Source organism: Rousettus aegyptiacus, unplaced genomic scaffold, assembly GCF_014176215.1.
Source record: "Rousettus aegyptiacus isolate mRouAeg1 unplaced genomic scaffold, mRouAeg1.p scaffold_m13_p_13, whole genome shotgun sequence".
Taxonomy (NCBI): domain Eukaryota; kingdom Metazoa; phylum Chordata; class Mammalia; order Chiroptera; family Pteropodidae; genus Rousettus; species Rousettus aegyptiacus.
The window spans coordinates 2,214,511-2,234,951 of record NW_023416288.1 but is presented as its reverse complement, the minus strand read 5'-3'; the positions used below and the strand labels follow the sequence as shown (position 1 = coordinate 2,234,951).

The window sequence follows — 20,441 nt, the reverse complement described above, 5'->3', positions numbered from 1 at the left end:
TTAATCTTACTTTCTGCTTTCCTAAGAAAAGTGTTGCTTATTATTTTAAGCAGGCAAAAGAGTGATCAAAATTGTTTTTTGGGGAAATTAACCTGACAGTTTTCTATAGGATACGTCAAATGCTACTGAGACAGTCCAGGCCAGAGGCCAGGACCTTAGCCAGAGTGGTGACAGTGATACTGGGAAAAGGCTGCAGGTGGCACTGTGGAGGCTAGGAGAGGTCTGCCAAGGGCTTGAATGTGATGGGAGGGGAAGGAAGACAGCCTTACTGCCTGGGTTTGGGAAATAGAAGACACTGAGCCCCAGCTTGGCCACTGACTAGCAGCTTGACCTGGGACAAGTCACTAAAACCTCTTAAGCCTTATTTCTGTGGTGCCCAAAAGGGTCTATAACTAGCTCACTTAGTCTCAATTTGGCTGAAATGGTTTTGTTTTTCCTCCAGTCATTGTTTTCAACCGCCTCTGTTAAATCTCCCTCACTATCTTGTTTACTGGTCACTTTCATGGTCCATCATAGTTTTTATGACTTCCATCTCAAAGTTGACTTTAGTATTATTTCCTGACTTTCATTGCTGTCTCTCTCCAGGGCTCATACTGACTAAATGGCCAGCGGTGACTAAATGCTGGTTTGCTTGTGGGGCACATCTGGTCTTTAGAGCTCCTGTGGGAACTTTCACTGCTCATAGCCCCGATGGGGAGGATCTGGCTCCATGTCCCCAACTCCTGCCTGTCACTAACCTTGGGCTGTAGGTTTCCCCTTCCACCATGAGCAGTTCTCAGGTGAAAGGAGCAGGAAATAGGGTCCAAGTCTGGCTTCCTTCCACTGTATTCACTACTGTTCTTACTGTAGCACATCAAGGAGGCAGACTGCTCCACCACCATCTGTGCTGCCATTGCTTTTTCTATGAATGGAGGCTGGACCCAAGCCCAGCTGAGTCACTCACGAGGCCTTGTAGCCTGGCACCAGGCTGCATGGGACATAAAAGCACCATTTGGCACAGCACCTGCCTCTGAGGGATGGGCCACATCACTGCCCAGTGGGCAGAAGCCTCACTCTTCCAATAATACTCCTCCATAGACTTCTCTGAGGGCTGGAGTGGCAGCGGCGATGGATAGAGTCAAAGGGCAGTGTCTATTACCACCTTGAGAAGGAGTCTGGCCCTACTTCTGAGTCTGACTCATCAATTCAGTCAGCAGAAAAATTCCCACTTCCCTACCTGTGCTTCTGAGAAAGACAAAATACCTGGTGACAGGGTGATTGAGATCATCATGGATGAATATGCTTATGTCCAGCTTTTACTATCATCTCAGTGTCTCTGTTCTTTCTTTGGTCTTTGACTTCTTTTTGGGGGCTCTCATAATAGGTGTGAAATTTTAAGATGGACTCCCAGCTGACAGAGTACCATGTGGTCATGGAAGCAGGTAATCAAAGAACAAACAGTCCTGTGGTGTTTAAAGTCTCCCTTAGTTACCACCAAGCCTCTGTTTGATTTCTTGCATGGCAACAAAACTAGGAGGGCAAGATGAGTGGCATCTGAAATATACTTTTCTGAAATATACTTATAAAAGGTGGGATCCAGCTCCTGGATAATTTGTTGGAAGTGTGCACAGACATCAACTATCAATATGCAGGGAGCAGTCCTTTTCCTGGTTCTCCTGGATGCCATGTCAGGTAGGAACTCCATTTTGCCATCTTGCTTGCCTGACTCAGTGTACATGATATCATTGTGTGATGAGGTCCCCAAAGAAGAAATTGCCTCTGGGAAGCCTAGATCAGCTGTGGGCTTATCGTCATGATGAATGAGATGATGTAGCAACAGGGAGCTCTGGGAGGCTCAGGTAGGGGTAACCCAGAGAACAGGGGTACCTAAAGAAGCCACAATCTAGCCCATGTTTGAATAGACTTTACTTTCTCTCTTGTGTTAAATGGTCTGAGCTGTAAGTCCTTCCAAGATCCAAGGTTGGAAAAATAATTTTCATAGCAGAGCTTTGTGCTGTAGGGGAGGAAAATTTTTCTACTCTCCTAGGTCCTTTTGGCTGGTCTTTTAATTAAATCGACATAAGACAAATTAAGAACAGAAAAACAAATTTAATTATGTATGTATTAGGGTCCCATAAGAATACGAAACCTATAGGCAGTCAGGCAATTGAGCCTCACAATCAGGGGATACAGAAAGAATTTTGACTTCCAGGCCCTGCTGAGCTCCCCCAAATCCTGCCACACTTAGCCCATATTCTTTGCAGTTACCTTTGGTGATAGTTGTCTTCCTAGACCAGGACCTCTATCTAAATTTTTTAGGCAGTTAAGGGAGCAGTTAAAAAAAAAAAAAAAGAAAGAAGAAAAAAAAAGAAACTATTCCTGAAGTTTTGGGGCCTTGATTATCTTTAGCTCACAATAGTCTGCATCCCAAAGTGGAACATTCTGGGGAGACTTGTTTTGAACCCCTTCAGTGTGTATGTCAAGTCAGTCTTTGTGGAGATTCTAGCTTTTCTCTGGAGACTTTTGGGGGCAACGTGAGGTTGGCGAGTCATCCTGTGGAAAACCTGAGGTACTGAGGGGTTATTGTCTTAGTCTTGGGCAGAGAAAATGCCTTCTGTTGAGAGTCAAAAATCCAACCTACACTTCTTGCACTCCCTCTTCCTTATTTAAGAGCTTTGAGAATCTTGGATGATCTTTTTAATGTTGTTAGCTTGGATTATTGAAATTGAGGTTTTTAAATTAAATCTTATTTTTGAATAGATAGTATATGAATAATGTATGGAATTCAATCATGTTAAATTTGCAATTAATTTGGAGGTAATTTACATTTTTTATAAGCTATACTTCAGTAAAATACTTAGAAGAGTGTCTGGTACATACTAAATGCTTAGTAAACATTAGTCATTATTATATATGACACTGAGGCTTCCTATCCAAGAACAGGGTTGCAAATACTTGTTCAAGTTTCCATTTGTTTTCCTCAGGAATATTTTAGAATCTCCATATAAAGGTCTTGCACATTCTGATTCTGTTTATTTCTAATTATTTCTTTAACTTTCCTTTTTTCCCCCTGCATTTGTAAATGAAAGCTTTTCTTCCCTTGTATTTTTAATTGATATCATAATGTATAAAAGTCTATAATTAAATGATCTTATTATTTGTAATGATTTTCAGTTGATTCTCATGCATTTTACTGGTTTGAAAACAGTAAAAATTTGTACTTTTCCTCACCTATTTTTCGATCCTTGTTTCTTTCTCTTAATTAATTACTGGGCCTGTACCTTCGGGCTGTTATTAAACAATGGTAAGAATGTACGTTCTTGTTTTTTTCCCCATTAAGCATGACACTACTTTTTGGTGTAAAATGTTTTGTATATTAAGAAAATAGCTTCCCCTCCCCTAGCTTTATTGAAATACAATAGACAATCAGTTGCTTATATTTACATTATATAATTCAATGAGTTTTTTTTTCAATTATAGATGGCACACAATAACATACCAGTTTCAGTTGTATAGCATAGTGATAAGAGATCCATGTCACTCACAAATTGATTACCCCACTAAATCTAGTACCCGTCTTCCTCTTTACATATTTATTACAACATTATTAACCATCTTTCCCACGTTACCCTCTACATCTCCATGCCTGTTATGCAACTATTCATTTGTACCTCTTAATCCCTTTGCCTTTTCCCCTCCAATCCCCCTCCCATCTAAGATCCACCTAAATATTCTCTGTATCTATGAGTTTATTTCACTTTTGTTGTGTTGTTGTTAATTTTGTTCATTAGAGCACACATGTATGTGAAATCATGTGATATTTGTCTTTCTCTATCCAACCTATTTCACTCAGCACAATACCCTCTAGGTCCATCAAGGCAATATCTTTTTCTATCCCCTTCCTTTTAGTCTGTGTGTGTCTTTTTATCTTAAGTGAGTCTCTTATACGCAGCATATGTAGGGGTCTTATTTTCTTATCCATTCGGCCACTCTATCTTTTGGTTAGAGCACCTAATTCTTTTCCATTTGAGGTACTTGTTGATAGGAATATAGTAATTATTACCATTCTTTATTCCTGTTTTGGCTACATGTTTTTTCTTCTTAAAGAAGTCCCTCCAACATTTCCTGTAATACTGGCTTGGTGGTGATACATTCCCTTAGCTTCTTGTCTGGGAAGCTCTTTATGTGTCCTTCAACTCTAAATGATAGCTTTGCTGTATAAAGTATTCTTGTTTGTAAATCCTGGGTTTTCATCACGTCAAATATTTTGTGCCAAACCCTTCTGTCTTGCATAGTTTCTTTTGAGAAATCAGCTGCCAGTCTTATGGGTGCTCCCTTGTAGGTAACTAACTGCTTTTCTCTTGCTGCTTTTAAGATTCTCTCTTTGTATTTAACCTTTGGCATTTTAATTATAGTCTTGGTGTGGGCCTCTTTTGATTCCTGGTTTTGGGACTCTGAGCTTCCTGGGGTTGTATGCCTATTTCCTTCACCAGATTAGGGAAGTTTCCCATCATTATTTCTTCAAATAACTCTTCAACGTCTTTTTTTTTTCCTGGTACCCCTATGACATGGATATTTTCATATTTAATAGTGTCCCATAGGTTCCTTAAATTATTTTTATAGTCTTGGCTTCTTTTTTCTTGCCATTCTGATTGAGCGTCTTTGGCTTCCTCATCTTCTATGTCAGTGATTCGCTTCTCTTCTTTATCCACTCTGTTTATTCCATCTAGTATACTCTTCATCTCAGATAATGTGTTCTTCATTTCTGATTGGTTCCTTTTTATAATTTCCATTTCCATTTTTTATGTTTTTTTTTTTATCTCTTTGTTGAAGTTCTCACTGAATTCACCTACACTTCCTAAAAGTTCATGGAGCATATTTATAACCAGTGTTTTGAACTCTGCATCTGTTGGATTGCTTGACTCCATTATTTCTTGTTCTCTGCTCTTTTCTCTCATATGATTTCTGCTTCTTTGTCGTCCCATTTTGGCTACTTTTCCATGTCTTTTTCTATGTGCTAAGCAAAGCTCCCAAGTGTCTCAGTCTTATTAGTGTGGATTTGTGTAGTAGGCACAGTCCTGAGAGGAGTTCAGCAACAGGCCAAACTTAGCCTCAGCCTGTGGCACCCCCAGGGCCACTTGTTAAGATTCAGCAAGCAATCCACAGATGCTGTGCTTATAGTTGCCTCAAGAGGCCATGCCAGAAACCGAGGCCAGCTGCCACCGATGTCCCTTGGTGCTGCTCTGCAAGGAGCACCTCACTTGCTGAGGATACACCTGGATGTGGCTTGGGTAGTGCCACGAGTTGGGGGAGGTGGAGTTTCAGGGAATCCTCTGGGTGGAGCGACCTCTGTTATCCAGTTTGATGATGTCTCAGCTATAATGGTACTGAATCCGCATGCTGAGAGGGGGAAGGGGTCAACAGAGGAATAATGGATACCTTCGGCACTTCTATACAGAACGAGTCTCACCTTGGCCCTCACTGCAACAACTCAGTGTCCCCCTGTAAGTCCTGCCACTGGTGCTCAGAGTGAGCAGGTCCGTCACCACAAAAGTCCAGTCATGGATACTGCCCCTTTAAGAGGTGTCTGCAGCTGCCGGCTGCTGCTGCTATGGCCTCTGTCTCACTCAGCTGCTCTGGACCAGGCAGCCTTGTGTCATCACCCTGACCTACCTCTTCTCATTGCAGGGTGTTTTTTAATTTCTCTCCCTAGTTGTTGGGCTTGTTCATCTAGATCCCAGGTGATTTTCCTTGCTGTTTGCTCTTTGTTTTTGTCACAACTTTGATTTGGTCACCAGAGGGATGAACAGAGCCTCTATCACCTAAGCCATTTTTTTCTCTCTCAAGAAAATAGCTTTTTAAAAAAATAGTGGAGAGTGCATAATACAAAATCTTGTTTTAATTTTTAAATTTTCATTTTTTTCAATTACAGTTGACATTCAATATAATTTTTTATTAGTTACAGGTGTACAGCATAGTGATTAGACATTTGTATAAGCTTTTATTTTTATTTAGGGTATTTATCTTTAAATCAAAATGGATTTTAAATCAAATTCTTTTTCAAGATCTATGGAAATAACCATTTGATTTTCCCCTTGATCTGCTAATAAGATAAATAAATAAGTTTTGTAATATTGAACACTCTTTAATCTTAGGCTTTTAGACTCATCAGAGAGTGGGAGGAAGCTAGGCCTTAAGCAGCTGAATCGAAGTAAACATTTGAGGTTTTTCTAAGAAATATAGGCTTTTAGAACCATAATCATTTGAGATAAGAGGTGACATTTATTGTCATTGGGGGAAGAATGAGGTTAGAAAAACCCAGTGTCTCATATTAAACACTATCTTTAGAACTTTATCATCAGATGTGTGAAAGGAACTAATCACCAAGGTTTGCAAGAAATATTTAAGATTTCTTATAAAAATCACATTCAAATCTCTCCCTCTCCAAATGACCATGATTAGACCATGCTTTTGCTCTTATAGGTCGAATCCTGGTTTTTTTTGGAAGGTCTGCTGTGATACAAACTGTTTCTCATCTTTTTTTCGAGTCTAAGAACCTGACCCTTACCATCACGCTCAAACATCAGGGTCACAGAGGATTGGACAAGGGGGACAGTCATACCAGTACCTGCATTCAATGTATGAGAAGCAGGCGTCACCATAATAATTTGAAACAAAGTAACAAGCTCCAGTATCTTATCATTTGGTCTAACTTCTATATATCTTCCAAGGGCCCACTCAAGCCCCACCTTCCCCATGGAGGCTTTCCAGATTGCCCTAGCTCTTGGTAGGCACTCTTCCAGCTGCACCCTGATGCTCCTCTTGCCTGCACATGGTATGTATGCCAAGGGTTTAATAAGTGCCTAACACAGAACAAGTGCTCAGTGAAAGGTGGCATTAGTTACTTTACTGTAATTCATCTGGTATGTGTCTTTCCTGTCTCTTCAACTGGAATGTCAGCCCTACAAAAACAAGTTTCATATCTCTTATTGCTCTGTGGTTCCCGAGTGCCACATACTTACAGGATATCCAATAAATGTTTTTGTTTATCATCATCTCTTTTGGGGTCTTCTTTTTTTTTCATTTTTTACTGATACTCCTTAAATGCAGAAATTTAGATCTTCTGGCTGCTTAATATTGTCATGTTAATTAGCTTCTGTCCTTTCCACCTCCTATTAAGATAAGAGAAATGAAACAGTTTCTCTTTGAGACACTATAGTGTCCCGTTCCAACAATGGCTTACAAAGAAAGGCCCTGCAAGAACATAAACTACACAAAACTCTCAACTGGACCTGTGGAAAGGGTTGAGACAAAACTATCTTCTGACATCATCAGTACCAAAGAGGACTTAACAAAGCCCCTTTGGTATATTTAAATACACTGTACACTGAAGTTATCTACATTTTGAGAAAGCCTCCAGGGAATTAGTTTTTTCAGGGATCCAGGGAATTATTCTTATGGAAATGAAAAATCCCAAAGTGTTTAATGAAAAAAGGGGTCCATGGTAGCTGAAAGATCTGCATGAATATGAAAAAGCTGCCAGACCCATTGACCTGAGTTTTGTCCTGAGCCCCAGGCATGGGTCCTGGGAGTTTGGGAATGGTTTGTACCAGCCGGTAAGCATTGCTCATTGATAACAGTGAGATTAATGATTTGCACTTGATCTGCATGAGACCCTTGGAGTGCTCTACTGTGGAAGCTGGTTATGTAACAAGATGACATCTACATGACCAGCAAAATATAAACATTTCCAGCAGACTCTATTTTGGGCTCCCTGGATCCAAGGTATTAGTGGGTGTATTGGTGGGTCCTGATCTGAGCAAGAGCATTTTGTCATGACCCTTAGGAAGAAGAGGACAGCAGGAGCTGGCCCCTGGCCTCTCCAGTCCTCACATTGTGAGGCAGCCTTCAGTTGTGAGGCATATCTTTAATGTTGTTGCTATGCTGCCTTTTCTGTAATAAACCGTAGATTTATAAGCATTCTTTTTGGGGTCCTGTGAGTCTTCTTTAGCAATTGAACCCTGTTTAATGGCCACTGTTAGTGTAGTATCACGGTCCTAAGAGAAAGAGTTGACAAAGGGCTCCAGAGAAGTTAGGGGACCAGCCCAAAGTCCCAAGGCAAGTAGAAGCAAGGCTCAAACTTGAAGTTGCTCTTTTCGCACTTTCCTCTGATTTCTTTCAGTACTCTTTTGATTAGTTACTAGAGAATGAAGAGATATTTATTGTCAGTCTCAGGTGACTACTGCCCTGTGTACAGAAACAGCTGTAAGTAAGAGCAGCTGCATCCCAGAGGGAGCAATGACATCAGCCCACATTCCCTAAACTACATCATTACCTTTAGTGTCCAAGGCCCAGTCTTGGCAGCTTCCTCCTCTATAACTGAGGCTGCAGAGGCCTTAATTATTCTAACACACACTCCAGGAAAAGGCCTCGTTGGTCCATTTCTGGCAAAGCAGTGATTTTGCTCATTTTAACAGGCGAGGCCATCATCCATCCAGATCTCAATCACAAGTGAGATATTTCAGTGGGCTAGTGACTGACAATAAATCTTTGGTGTGCCTTTTCTTTTTCAAAGTGTATGCTTCAAGCAATTTTAATTTGATTCTGAGTTAAGATGCATGTGTAAGTCAAATTTAATTAAGGCCTCTTTCTTGTGCTACAGCATTCAGACCCCAGAGAAAGTTTGGATGACCAGCCTTGGAAGGCACATGCGTGGTGTCTTAGGGAGAGACAGTCCCTCACTCTTAACCTTCCCTCTGCCACTGATTAGCTGGATGCCTTTGGACACACCCTTTAAATTTATTTGCATAATGAATGGGTTAAACATTTTGTGACCTTTTTTGTCTTATTAATGCTCTATTTTTAAGGTGAGAAACCTAGCCACTAATTATTATTATTACTATTGCTATTACTACTGCTGCTACTATTTTTTTTTTAAATAGCAAGGAAGTTGGAAAACCTGGGTATTGAACTAAGAGTCAAAAGAGCCCAGCTTAGCTACCTTTCCCCAGAGTGTCTACTATAATTGTAGAATTCAATTGCATGACCCTGGCACACATGAACATCTTCAGCAAGAATGCCAGCATATCCAAGGAAAAGTCCGGCTTTACCCATTCATGGAAGAGACAGTTCCCAACAGAAATTGTTTGAGGAGCACTGGATAGATATCCTTCTCTCTCCAAAACATCTTCCTCACTGCCTGGGAAATATGACCATTCAAGGAAGACTATGAAAAGTTCTGTCAATATAAGGAGAAAGCATGGAGCCATGCAGAGTCCTGTTCTTGGAGTTAAATCCCTTGGGCTGGAAGACTGGTTCTTTTGTGAAATTAGTCTCCCAAATCCAGGGCTTACCTAAATTAGATGTAATGCAAGAAGCTCAGTGGATACACTCTCAGCAAAGCAAACTAGGAGCTGTCAGCTAGGAATATTAGGAGGACACAGTTTCCTCAGCTTCCCCAGTTCCTCAAATGAGACCCGCTGAGGTGGTGGCTACAGCAATCTGCCCATTTAAAGTGAGGCAGTGGAAAGCCCTAAGTAGAGCATCCCAAGCCTCTTGAACCCAAGCCCACATTGAGCTAATATTTCAGCACGATTCTTTATGTTGTTCCCAAAACAGCCTTTTATAGATATCATCACCCAAATCTAATATCTGGGTTGAGGGGCCACTTTCTTACTAGCCCCCAGAGCCATCTTGCTCTACTTACTGACTGTGTAATCTCGGGAATGTAAAATGGCTATGGCAATATTTATGTTGTGCTGAGAGTGGATGAGATTAGGCAGTAAAGTAGCTAGCACAACACCTGGTGAGTAGGTGCTTAGTAAACACAAGTGGTTACTGGTGTTATTCATTTGGGCTGGGCACCACCTTACTCCGAGGAATTCTTGAGAAAAACTTTACGAGCTATATCTTTGTTTAAATATGAGCAGAATCTTCCTTCCTTCTTGGCTAGAGGGGTACAAGTCCTAAGGGTGGGTGGGAGGGGGCAGAGAAGGTGAGAAGGTCATTCAAGACAAATGATCAGTCATTCATTTTGCTTATGACTATCCTTGTCCTGCTGAATGGAATAGGAAACATGCTCATGAACAGCTGCGGGAGGAGGCAAGGGACTTTCATTTGTGGGAAAAGAGGGCAAGAGGAATTTATGCCTAAAAAATCCAACCCACCAAAGCAACTGATTATTTTTGTCATTCGGAAAAGCTATTTTGGGGAACTATTTGCCTCTAGCTACTCCAAGTATACTATTTAGCTTTTGGTTTTTTATCACAAGAATGCTATAATACTAAAGTCAATTTTAATAGATTAAAAAAACTATTCATGTTCACATCACCGGAAACATCAGCTATTTTGATATCTGAGTCTTTACACCATCCTTGTCCATAAAACCAGATAATTCTACGAGCAAAAATAACTTATGCATAATACATTTTAGTTTTTAATCTAAATAAGATAATTTTAGATTTATGAAAGCTATATCAATGAATGTGTTCATATTTCAATTTTTCCTACATTTCCATTATTTCTTTGCATTCCCTTTCCCAAATTTGAAATAAAAACATTCTCTTAAAAAAGCCAGTATTTTCCCACATCCTGTTTGTTTCTAGAAACTTTATACCTTCCAGTAGGAGAGATCCTTCTACTGTCACCCTGTGCCTCCTCCCATTGCAAGCAGTTTGTCTCCAGTGTCTAATGATGGGCGGTATCAGGGACCTGACTGAGAAGTAGCACAGCAGTGTAAATTTTGGCTTTGTTACTACATAGTCTCCCTTTATCCATGATTTTGCTTTCTGCAGTTTCTGTTACCCACGGTCAATTGCAGTCTGAAATATTGAATGGAAAATTACATAAATAAATAATCCATTAGTTTTAAATTGCATGCTGTTCTGAATAGCATGATGAAATCACTTGTCATCTGTTGTGTTCCTTCTCTGTCCTGCCCGGGATGTGAATCATCCCTTTGTCCAAGGTCTCCATGCTGTAAAGGCTCCCTTCCTGTTAGTTACTTAGCAGCCATCTCTCAAGGTATCCCAGTGCTTGTGTTCAAGAAACCCTTATTTTAATTATGGCCCCAAAGCAAAAGAGTAGTGATGCTGGCAATTTGGATATGTCAAAGAGAAGCTGTAAAGTGCTTCTTTTAAATGAAAAGGTAAGTATAGTAAGATATTTTGAGAGAGAAACCACATTCATATGACTTTTATTACAGTATATTGTCATAATTGTTGTATTTTATTATTGTGGTAATCTCTTACTTTGCCTAATTTATAAATTAAACTGTAGCATATGTATGTATATGTAGGAAAAATGTAGTATATGTAGGGTTTAGCACTGTCTGTGTTTTCAAGTATCCACTGGGGGTCTTGGGCCATATCCTTGAGGATAAGGGGGGACTACTGTATTCACGTAGCTTGGTTTACTCATCTGTAAAATAATGACATGATACCTATCTGAGAAAATTGTTTTGAGGAGTAAATGACAGAAAGAATTTTACGTTATGCCCTATTTGGAACATTAAATAAATCGTAATTGTATTAGTTTCTGACTCTTGTGTAACAAATTACCACAAATGGGATGGCTTAACACAACAGACATTTATTCTCTCAGAGTTTAGATGATCAGAAGTCTGAAATCAAAGGGTTGGCAGGGTTGGTTCCTGTGAAAAGCCTTGTGGGAGAATCTGTTCCATGCCTACCTCACAGCTTTTGGTGGTTGCTTGCCATTCCTTGGCTTCAATTTTTGCCTCTGTCATAACATTCTTCCATGTGTGTCCATGTCCTGTCCTTACAAGGACAACAGTCATTGGGTTTAATCTAGTAATGACGTCCTCTTAACTAATTGCATCTGCAAAGACTCTACTTCCAAATAAAGAACATTCTGAGGTTTGAGGAGGATATGAATTTTTGCGGGGACACGATTCAACTCCCTATAGTAACCATCATTGTGAAAACATGAAAGAACATGACCTGTTGCTCTCCTGTGTACCAGCCAAGCCTTGCAGAGCATCGAAGAGAATGCAGAATGTCCCAAGTCTTTCCTGGAAAGAAACACACTTTCTCTTAAATTGTAAGATCTCCTGTCTATAATGCAGTCCAAGGCACTTCACATGCCTTCTCTGAATATCTCATTTCCTTTTCTGTGAAACAGGTGCTTATCAACCGAAGGATACTGATCAACTCTGTACATGACACCTATAGCACCCAATAATAACCAATGATTATCCTTGAGATGTATTATGGATGTGAGGAGATCTACCATGATTTTGGAGCACTCCAGTGATGCACACTCAATTCTCAGATGACCTGATGAATCAAATACTCACAGAGAGAAGAAAAATAAACTCTTGTAAACTACCAGGCCCTGTAGGAGAGAGACACTGTCATGGCTAGACTAGGTCCTTTAAGTGGATGTCTGTCTGCTAAGGTGTCATGTTTCTCTTCTCCTGGCTCTTCACAGAGATTGGGAGAAAAGAAAAGGGAAGCAGGGAGACAAGAGAAAAGCAGCAGTCCTATTTATGGAATGACAGAAGCAGAGCTCATGGTTGTTTGGTGGTGGTGGTTTTCCTGGCTCTGAGAAGATCTCGCATTCCCATTTCCAGTTCTTGGCAAGAGAATCTGTTCTTGGGGAGTGACCAGGTTCCATCGTTGCTCCTAGCTACAAGTTAAAGCCACAGAACAAGTTGTTAAGTCCCTGTTCTCATCACAAGACTTGTGTTCATGTCATTTTCCATCTTTTTAAAATCTATAGGAAGTGAGGCACTACACCTAATCCAGTTACCTGCTACGAGCAACGTAACAGAGAATGCTCCACCTGAGACTTCAGTGCACAAGTTTTCTGTGAAATTATCAGCATCACTGTCACCTGTGATCTCAGGGTTTCCCCTAATAATCAACTCAAATCCTCTCACCGAAGCCTTCAGGGTGAACCGGCTGTCAGACACTGACTTTGAGGTAAGTACCATCTTACTCTCAATGGGAGCTATCTGCAAAGAGGGGTCTTGAAGATGAAGGGCAGGTGTGATTCTAGGTCAGTGGTCATTTCCTCCTCTTTAATATTCCCTTTTGTAAGATCCGGAAGTCCTGTTTGGGGCATCTTCAAACCTTTTGTGCTAGATGCCCTTCTAGCCCTTGAACCTTTTTCTCTACTTAATCCAGTCCAACTGAACATTATGCTCAGTTTGTTACAAATAAAAGGCTTGTTTCTTATTGCCAACCACCTTCTCATGATATCAGGTGTTAGGTGTGCTGACAGAAACTAGATTCTTTGTGTGGAATAGTTTGAATATTGATCTTCTTAAAGGCCAGACCCTAATAAACTTGTGTCTGGTGATTTTGCTTTTTTATGATTCTTACTATGAATTGTTCAGAAGGAAATCTGTGAGGAAACTTATTTAATATGGAAGAACACACCCTTAGTAAAAATATAAGTGTAAATGTCCAGCCCTACTCTGTGAATGTTTCCTCTTGGATAATTTAGACCCAATCATCCACATTCAAGAGCCAAGACACCACTGCTCTGTTTTCTAGTTTGTCATTTGAATCTTTCCAACGTTTTCATCCTTCTTAGGCAGGACAAATCTGATCATTGCATGTTTTCCACTAGTAACTTCAGAGGGCTTCTAAGGATGTTTTTAGGATCCAGGTGTCTGGACCTACTTATAATTCATTGTCCCCCACCTCCACCCTTTCCTCAGCTGGCATAAGAACCTCCCATGGTTATCATCAGCCCTGCCCCTGGTCTTGCCTGCCATTACTGTGAGGTTTTGGTCGGACCCAGTGGGATCAGCCTGCTTGGCCTAGGCATGGTTGCCTCTCTGCTGTACATACTGGATTTTTTAAAACCCAGCTGATCATTAGAGTCTCTGTGGAACCCATGACTTAAGGGCCAGAGCTCGAGCGTCTGGTATTCTCAGCACCCAAGAGGTAGATCTTCAGGTAAGGAGCACACATTCAGGTAGCTTCCCCTCAGCATGCAGTGTACATTCCCAGGTCCTAGATGCTGGTTCTGTGACTTATCTGCCCTATCTACCTGTTCCCATGACATCTGCATCTTCTTTAACAGCTGTTGCTAGTCTGTTTCTATAAGCCTTGCCAATCACTTGCACTTAGAGAGCATGCAGTATATGCCAGACACAGTTGAACATCCTTTACACATGTTTACTCTCAATTTTTATTTGTACTATTTTATTTGTATTATTCTGTAATTTTATTTGTGTCATTACCCCCTCTTTACAGATGAGTAACATGAAGCAAAATTTAACAATGAGGTTAAATAACTTGCCCTGGGTTTACAAGCTGTTAGGTAGCTGAGCTGAAATTGGAATCCAGGCAGTCTCACTTCAGAGCTCTCACCATATTTTGAAAATGGCTTTATTGAGGTATAATTCACATAGCATACAATTTACCCATTGAAAGTGTATAGTTCAGTGGTTTTTATGATATTCTCAGACCATCACTACGATCTAATTTTAGAATATTTTAATCACTCCAAAATGAAATCTTGAATCCATTAGCAGTCATTTCTCTGCCTCTATCCCCTCAGTCCCTGACAACCATCAATCTACCTTCTGTTTTAATGGATTTACCTATTCTGAACATTTCATATGAATGGAATCATATTGTATATGGTTGTTTATGATTGACTTCTTTCCTATAAGCATAAAATGTCGTAGCATGGATCAGTACTTTATTCCTTTTAATGGCTGAATAATATTCCACTGTATGGATGTACTGAATTTTGTCTATCTATTTATCAGTTAACAGATATTTGGGTTGTTTCCACTTGAGAGCTCTCATTCTCAGCCTCTATAATATACTTCCTTTACTGATAATGGTGATCATACTGCTTCAAATTTGCAGAGGTTCCAAAGCACATTCATAGCTTGATTGTTACTTGGTTGTTAACTATTAACTGATATTATCACCATTTAAATTTTTTTTATTTCTAATTTAGAAAAAAGATAACAAAGACACACCAAGATCACATAGCCATAAAGGATGAAATAAAAACTTAACTCAGGTCTTCTCACTCCTAACCTTAGGCTCTTTCTCCTGCATTGCTATGCATAACTGCTGCTGTTTTGGTGAGCCCCCAAGTCATTCTCTATGGAACATAGCTTTCCCACACGCCATGCAGTTCAAGCAGAGCTGTCAGTCAAGAAATAATTCTAGCTTGCTCCTGACCTCTAGAAATGGTGAATTTCTTAGTCCTTCAACTGATCTAGGTTCAAGTGTTCACCATACTGTCCCAGTCTTGGTGCCCTCCTGGTACCACAGTCTGCAGTTGATACTAGGATGGGGCCATGGCTGTGGGAGAACATGGGAGAAGTGGCTCCTCCTTGGGCAGCCTTGACACTCTACAGGATAATGAATCTTGCAGTGAAGTTTTTGGGCCTCTAGCCTAGAGGTCTGGTCAGTGTTGGCTTTGGGATTCAGTTGTGCAGAGCTTTCTGAAGGTGACCTTTAATCATGACAGAAGCCAGGCCTCTCTGCTTTCAGACACAGCTGCTGAGACTTCTGGTGGTGTTGCGGTGGGAGGGGAGGAGGATGGATAAGAATGAGAATAATGATGATGATGATGATGATGATGATAAGAACTCATGTTTATGAACCATTTACCATATATTAGGAATTCCTTTGAACATTTTGTAAATTCACTCATTTAATCCTTATAACAATATTATGAAATGGTGTACTATTATATGCATGTTAAAGGTGGGGAAACTGAGGCACAGAGAAGTCGAGCAACTTGCCCAAGTTAACATAACTAATTGGCGACTGACTTGAGGTTTGAGATCAGGCAGGCTGGCCCCAAGAGCCCTCGCTCATTACCACCCCCTCCCCCACTGCTGGCTCACTATTGCCCAGCAAGAGAGATGCTAGAGCCTCATTGGTCCATGTGACTGATAATTGGTCAAAGGGCTTTCTCCTGGAGCAGAACCAAGAAGGATAGCTCTGAGAAGCCAGGGAGGTGTGACAGTGGGCTCGGTAGCATAAAAACTGGAGCTCTCTGAGGTCAAGTGGAGGCCATGTCTGCCCTTCTTCCATTTACCCATCTCTGAGGATGATTCTTCTCTATTCTCATCTACTGTCATGAGCACTGTGGACCTGTAAATATGCTCAGCCTTGTCCAGAAAGACCTCAAATTTAATATGCCTTAAACCAAACTTACTGCCTTTCACAAAAACTGCAGCCAGATTGCCCGCAACCAAATCAAGAATTCCCCCATTCTCAGTTGTGGCCTTTGCAGTTCCTTCTCCATTCTGTTCTAGTCTCCTTATGTATGAAATGAAGAGACTTTCTACTAACCTATTGTTGTGATAATTAAATAAAATACCTAACAAAATGGCTTGGCAAGAGCCTGGCATGCAAACATTTAATATATTCTGGTAACAACAAGAACAAAAACAACTTTTCCATTTGTGTTGATAGCAACTCAATTCCTTTGGTTCCAAGATATAACATTTTTGGATCTTTTCTGACTGCTCTATTTCCTTCCTCTGAGGTATTAAATCTCATCCCAAAGGAAAGGTGGTGTCAATAGGTAATATTGTGGTAAAGGACCTGTCCAGGCTTGGGGTTCAGGAGAGGACTCTAAGCTTAGCAGGAAACTAGGGTGTAAATTAGGAAACAGAGTGGACCATCCTAACAGAGGCAGCTGCTCTGGTAAAAGTACCTTCCCTAAACAGTTTTTACTATCTAATAATAAAAGGCAGCATTTGCTGAGGGTTTGCTCAGTGCCAGTGATCTAGGTATTCCATGGATTAGCTCATTTAATACTCACAAAAGCCCTATAAAGCAGATGCTCTTCTTATCTCCATTGTACAAATGGGAAAACTGAGGCTACAGGAAGGTTAAGTAATGGGAAGGCTGGGCTCAGATTCTACGCTCTTGAGCCCTATGTTACACTGCCTCTTATTTACCACATGCCAACCATAGACATGGGTCATCTCCACTTGTGTTTATGTATATCAGGCTGATCTTGCTTGTGGATGGAGGCAAGGCTACCTCGTTTTTCCTCACAACACTCCTCCGTACATTCTCCCTCCACTACACACACTCATTCACATTGATGGCTGTCTTCTCTTCTCTTAACCAATCCAGATTTTGCAAAGTCAAACATGATACTCACTGCCTCCTCCATGAAGCCTTCTCTGACTAAACACATCTTACAATGAACTCTCTTCCCTCTGATTTTCCATAGTACCCTGATCTAGCTCTTTGTTATAATAACTTTATATTATAACATGTCTGTTTAACCATGGCAAAAATTAACTTACCTAATTCTAATGATGAGGAAACAAAATCAAGGAATGGTGAACTTACTCTCCCAAGGTCACACAGAAGTTCAGCGGTGGAAATAGAATCAGACCTAAGTGCTCTTCTCACTACAGGATACTGAATTCCTCATTGTCAGGCCCAAGTTGTACTAATAACTAAAAGTTTCTATTAGCATAATTAAAGCATTTAATCCTTGATGTCCCAAAAGACTCTGTGCCTTCTGAGAGTTTACCAACAGGGATGTAGATGTTAGAGATCACAGACTGGCCTCCAGTTAGCCTAGCCTCCACAGGACCCTCCCAACATGGACCACTTGGGCTCCTGCTAGCAAAAATCTAGATTCTGGTGATATCTCTCTGGTCCTGGTTCTTGGTGTCCCTCCCATGTCTCCAAAATGCTTGTAGTGCCAAGGACAATGTTCCAACACTGGAAGAAAGTATAGGAAGGCACACATACAAAACTAAACAGGCAGTTGATATTAGTAAATATCATTCCTTATTTCTGCAGATGTATACTTCACTTGTTTATTCTTGGAAGTGGCCTTAGGAAAATTAGAATAGAGTGATGAGTCAAGATGTAATTTAATAGCAGTCCCAGGAAAGTGTAGAATCTCATTCTTAAAAATGAGAAAATCCTATTACATTTTGAGTTGTTAAAGGACTCATCTAGGAGCCTACCCAAAGTAGAGACAGGTTTTTAAATTCTTGGGCTTTCCATCTCTAGTTGATGCAACCAGAATTTCTCTTGAATATTTTTCTTTCCTGTGAAAAGCAGCATCATACACAGCAGTCCCTTTAGTGAAGGGTTGTGCGGCTTATGTTTGGAAGGACTAAGGCAAACTACCAGTTCCTCTGAAAGTGAGTGAAAAATGGTTTCCAGAATGCTGGTTACTTCCTTCTTAGTAATATCCCTTTGCAAAATGCAAGCACACAAAGCAGGCCTCTTTCACATGATTACGAAGAAATCTGCATTTACTTTTAGGTTGTCACCACTGGGAAGGAGCAACTAGATTTTGAAACAGGACCAAAGATATTTGATTTGCAAATTTACCTTAAGGATGACGTTGGTACCACTGACCTGCAGGTCCTAACTGTCCAGGTAACAGATGTGAATGAGCCGCCTCAGTTTCTAGGCAATTTGGCCAAAGGTAAGATACACTGGGGTGTGCAATGAAACCCAGATGGTGGCATCAGGGAAGACCCTAGGGGATGGAGAAAAACAGAAAAGTAAATAAATAAGCAGCTCTTTCCCTGGAAAAGGCAGCTGCTTAATGAGCAGGGAATAAATAAAATGTCCTCCAACCCAGGACTCCCAATAACTGTGCCCAACAATTTACAAAGCCCTTTACCACCACAGTTTCTCTTAGGAGTCTCTTAGTCCTGAGGATCGATCAGGACCTCAAGTGGATTGTTTTGGAGGAACTTGGCCAAGCTCATCAGGCTCATCACTGTACACTAGTCATCGCCTGACTTGTTCATTCTCTCCATGGATGCTGACGCCTTGAGGGCAGTGTGTATGTGTAGCATCTGCCACAGAGTAGGGACAATATACATAAGAGTGAAGGGTAACTTCCTGCATGATCTCCCCCAAGCTCACGGCTTTGAATGCCACTCATACTAACAACCTCCAAGTCTATATTTTCGTTCAGGTTCTCCCCTGAACTGCCTCAAATATCCAAGTGTCTTACCTAATACCTCTACTTGGATAACTAATAGACATCTGTAATGTGATTTATAATAAAAAATATATATATTTGGGCTTCCTCCATTCCTGATGCAAAGCTCCTAAAACCCTCAGATTTCTTGTGATGAGAGTAATAAAGGTATCTTTTCTTATGTTAATGATGTGGCATTTAAAATGCTCCTAGGTCACCGAAGTATGGTGATTGTGGCCAGTGGAGCCAATCATTTATTTGGAGGGTTGGAACTTTCAGTCCTGTCCACATACACTCTCTCACCCACTTGTCACCACTACAGGAGAGGAGCCTGAGTTCAATCACCAATGGCCAATGATTTAATCAAATTATGCCCATGTATTGAAGCCTCCATTAAAATTCAAAAGGGTGGGGTTCAGAGAGCTTCCAGGTTGGTGGAGATTCAGAGTGGTATGCCTGGAGAGTTAGAAATTCAGTGCTTTTTCTCTACTCTGTGCCCTATGTACCTCTTCCATCTGGCTGTTCCTGAGTTATATCCTTCCATAATAAACCAGTCGTCAAGTAAAATGTTTCCTTGAGTTCTGTGATTCCCTCTAGCAAATTGAGCCCAAAGTGCAGGGAGGGGGGGTTGGGTAGAAACCTCAGATCTATAGCCGGTGGGTCAGAAGCATCGGTGACACCAGAGAATTGCTCGATGGTATAAGAACCGCCCCCCCACACACACACCTGTACACACACACACTGGAATTGGTGTCAGAATATGAAATCTCAAACTTAACATGTTCCTAAACCAAATTCTTGACTCCCCCTCCACCCCTCTGACGCCCATCATCCCCACCCAAAGCTTCTTTTCCTATTTTTTTTCTCTATTTTTTTTCTATTTAAATTAATGGCAACTTCATTCTTCCAGTAGCTTGGACCAAAACAATGAAGTCAGCTTTGACTTCTTTCTGTCTCTCACACCCAAGGTAAAATCCATTAGGAAATCTTTGCCACCTTCTAAATCTGTGCAGAATCCTACTTGTCCCTAGCCTCTTCACCACTGCTACCTCCACTAGTCACGTCTCACTTGGGTTGCTGCAGTGGCTGGCTAACTGGGCTCTCTGCTCTGCCCTTGCCCTCTGCTGTTGATTCTCCATATAGCGGCCGGAGAGATCCTGTTAAACATCACTTAAATCAAGGCACTCCTTCGCTTAAAACTCTGCAAGAAACTTTCCATCTCACTCCAAAGGAGAGTGAGAGTTTCCTTAAGGCCTCAGCAAATCGGCAAGCCCATACAACGCCCACTCCCTGCCATGTCATTTCTCACATGTCTCCTGGTCACCCCCTCTACTCCAGCAGTCCTAGCCTGCTCACCCATCTGTGAGTACTCCAGGCATGACCCTACCTCGGCATCTTGGCATTTGCTCTTTCCTCTGCCCCTTTCCCGGTAACTTTATGGTTCTCCCACATTTCTTTGAGAATTTTGGTTCAAATGCCAACAAACCTTTCATAAGCACTCTATTTCACAATGTAACCCAACTCAACAACACTCC

The 20,441-nt window shown here is 41.0% G+C and overlaps 1 protein-coding gene across 4 annotated transcripts in view; it reads left to right on the top strand.

Annotated features, from left to right (window-relative positions):
* The first annotated feature begins 1,445 nt into the window (after positions 1–1,445).
* CDHR3 (cadherin related family member 3) overlaps positions 1,446–20,441 on the top strand; it is a 62,223-nt gene continuing 43,227 nt past the window's right edge. The window contains exons 1-3 of one of the 4 annotated variants that reach the window (XM_016145874.2): positions 1,446–1,671; positions 12,721–12,923; positions 18,234–18,399. In XM_016145874.2, the coding sequence (XP_016001360.2) occupies positions 1,626–1,671; positions 12,721–12,923; positions 18,234–18,399 (415 nt within the window). In that variant the 5' untranslated portion in view covers positions 1,446–1,625. The remainder of the gene's footprint in view (positions 1,672–12,720; positions 12,924–18,233; positions 18,400–20,441) is intronic. The other 3 variants (XR_001597090.2, XM_016145875.2, XM_016145873.2) reach the window with 3 other exon arrangements.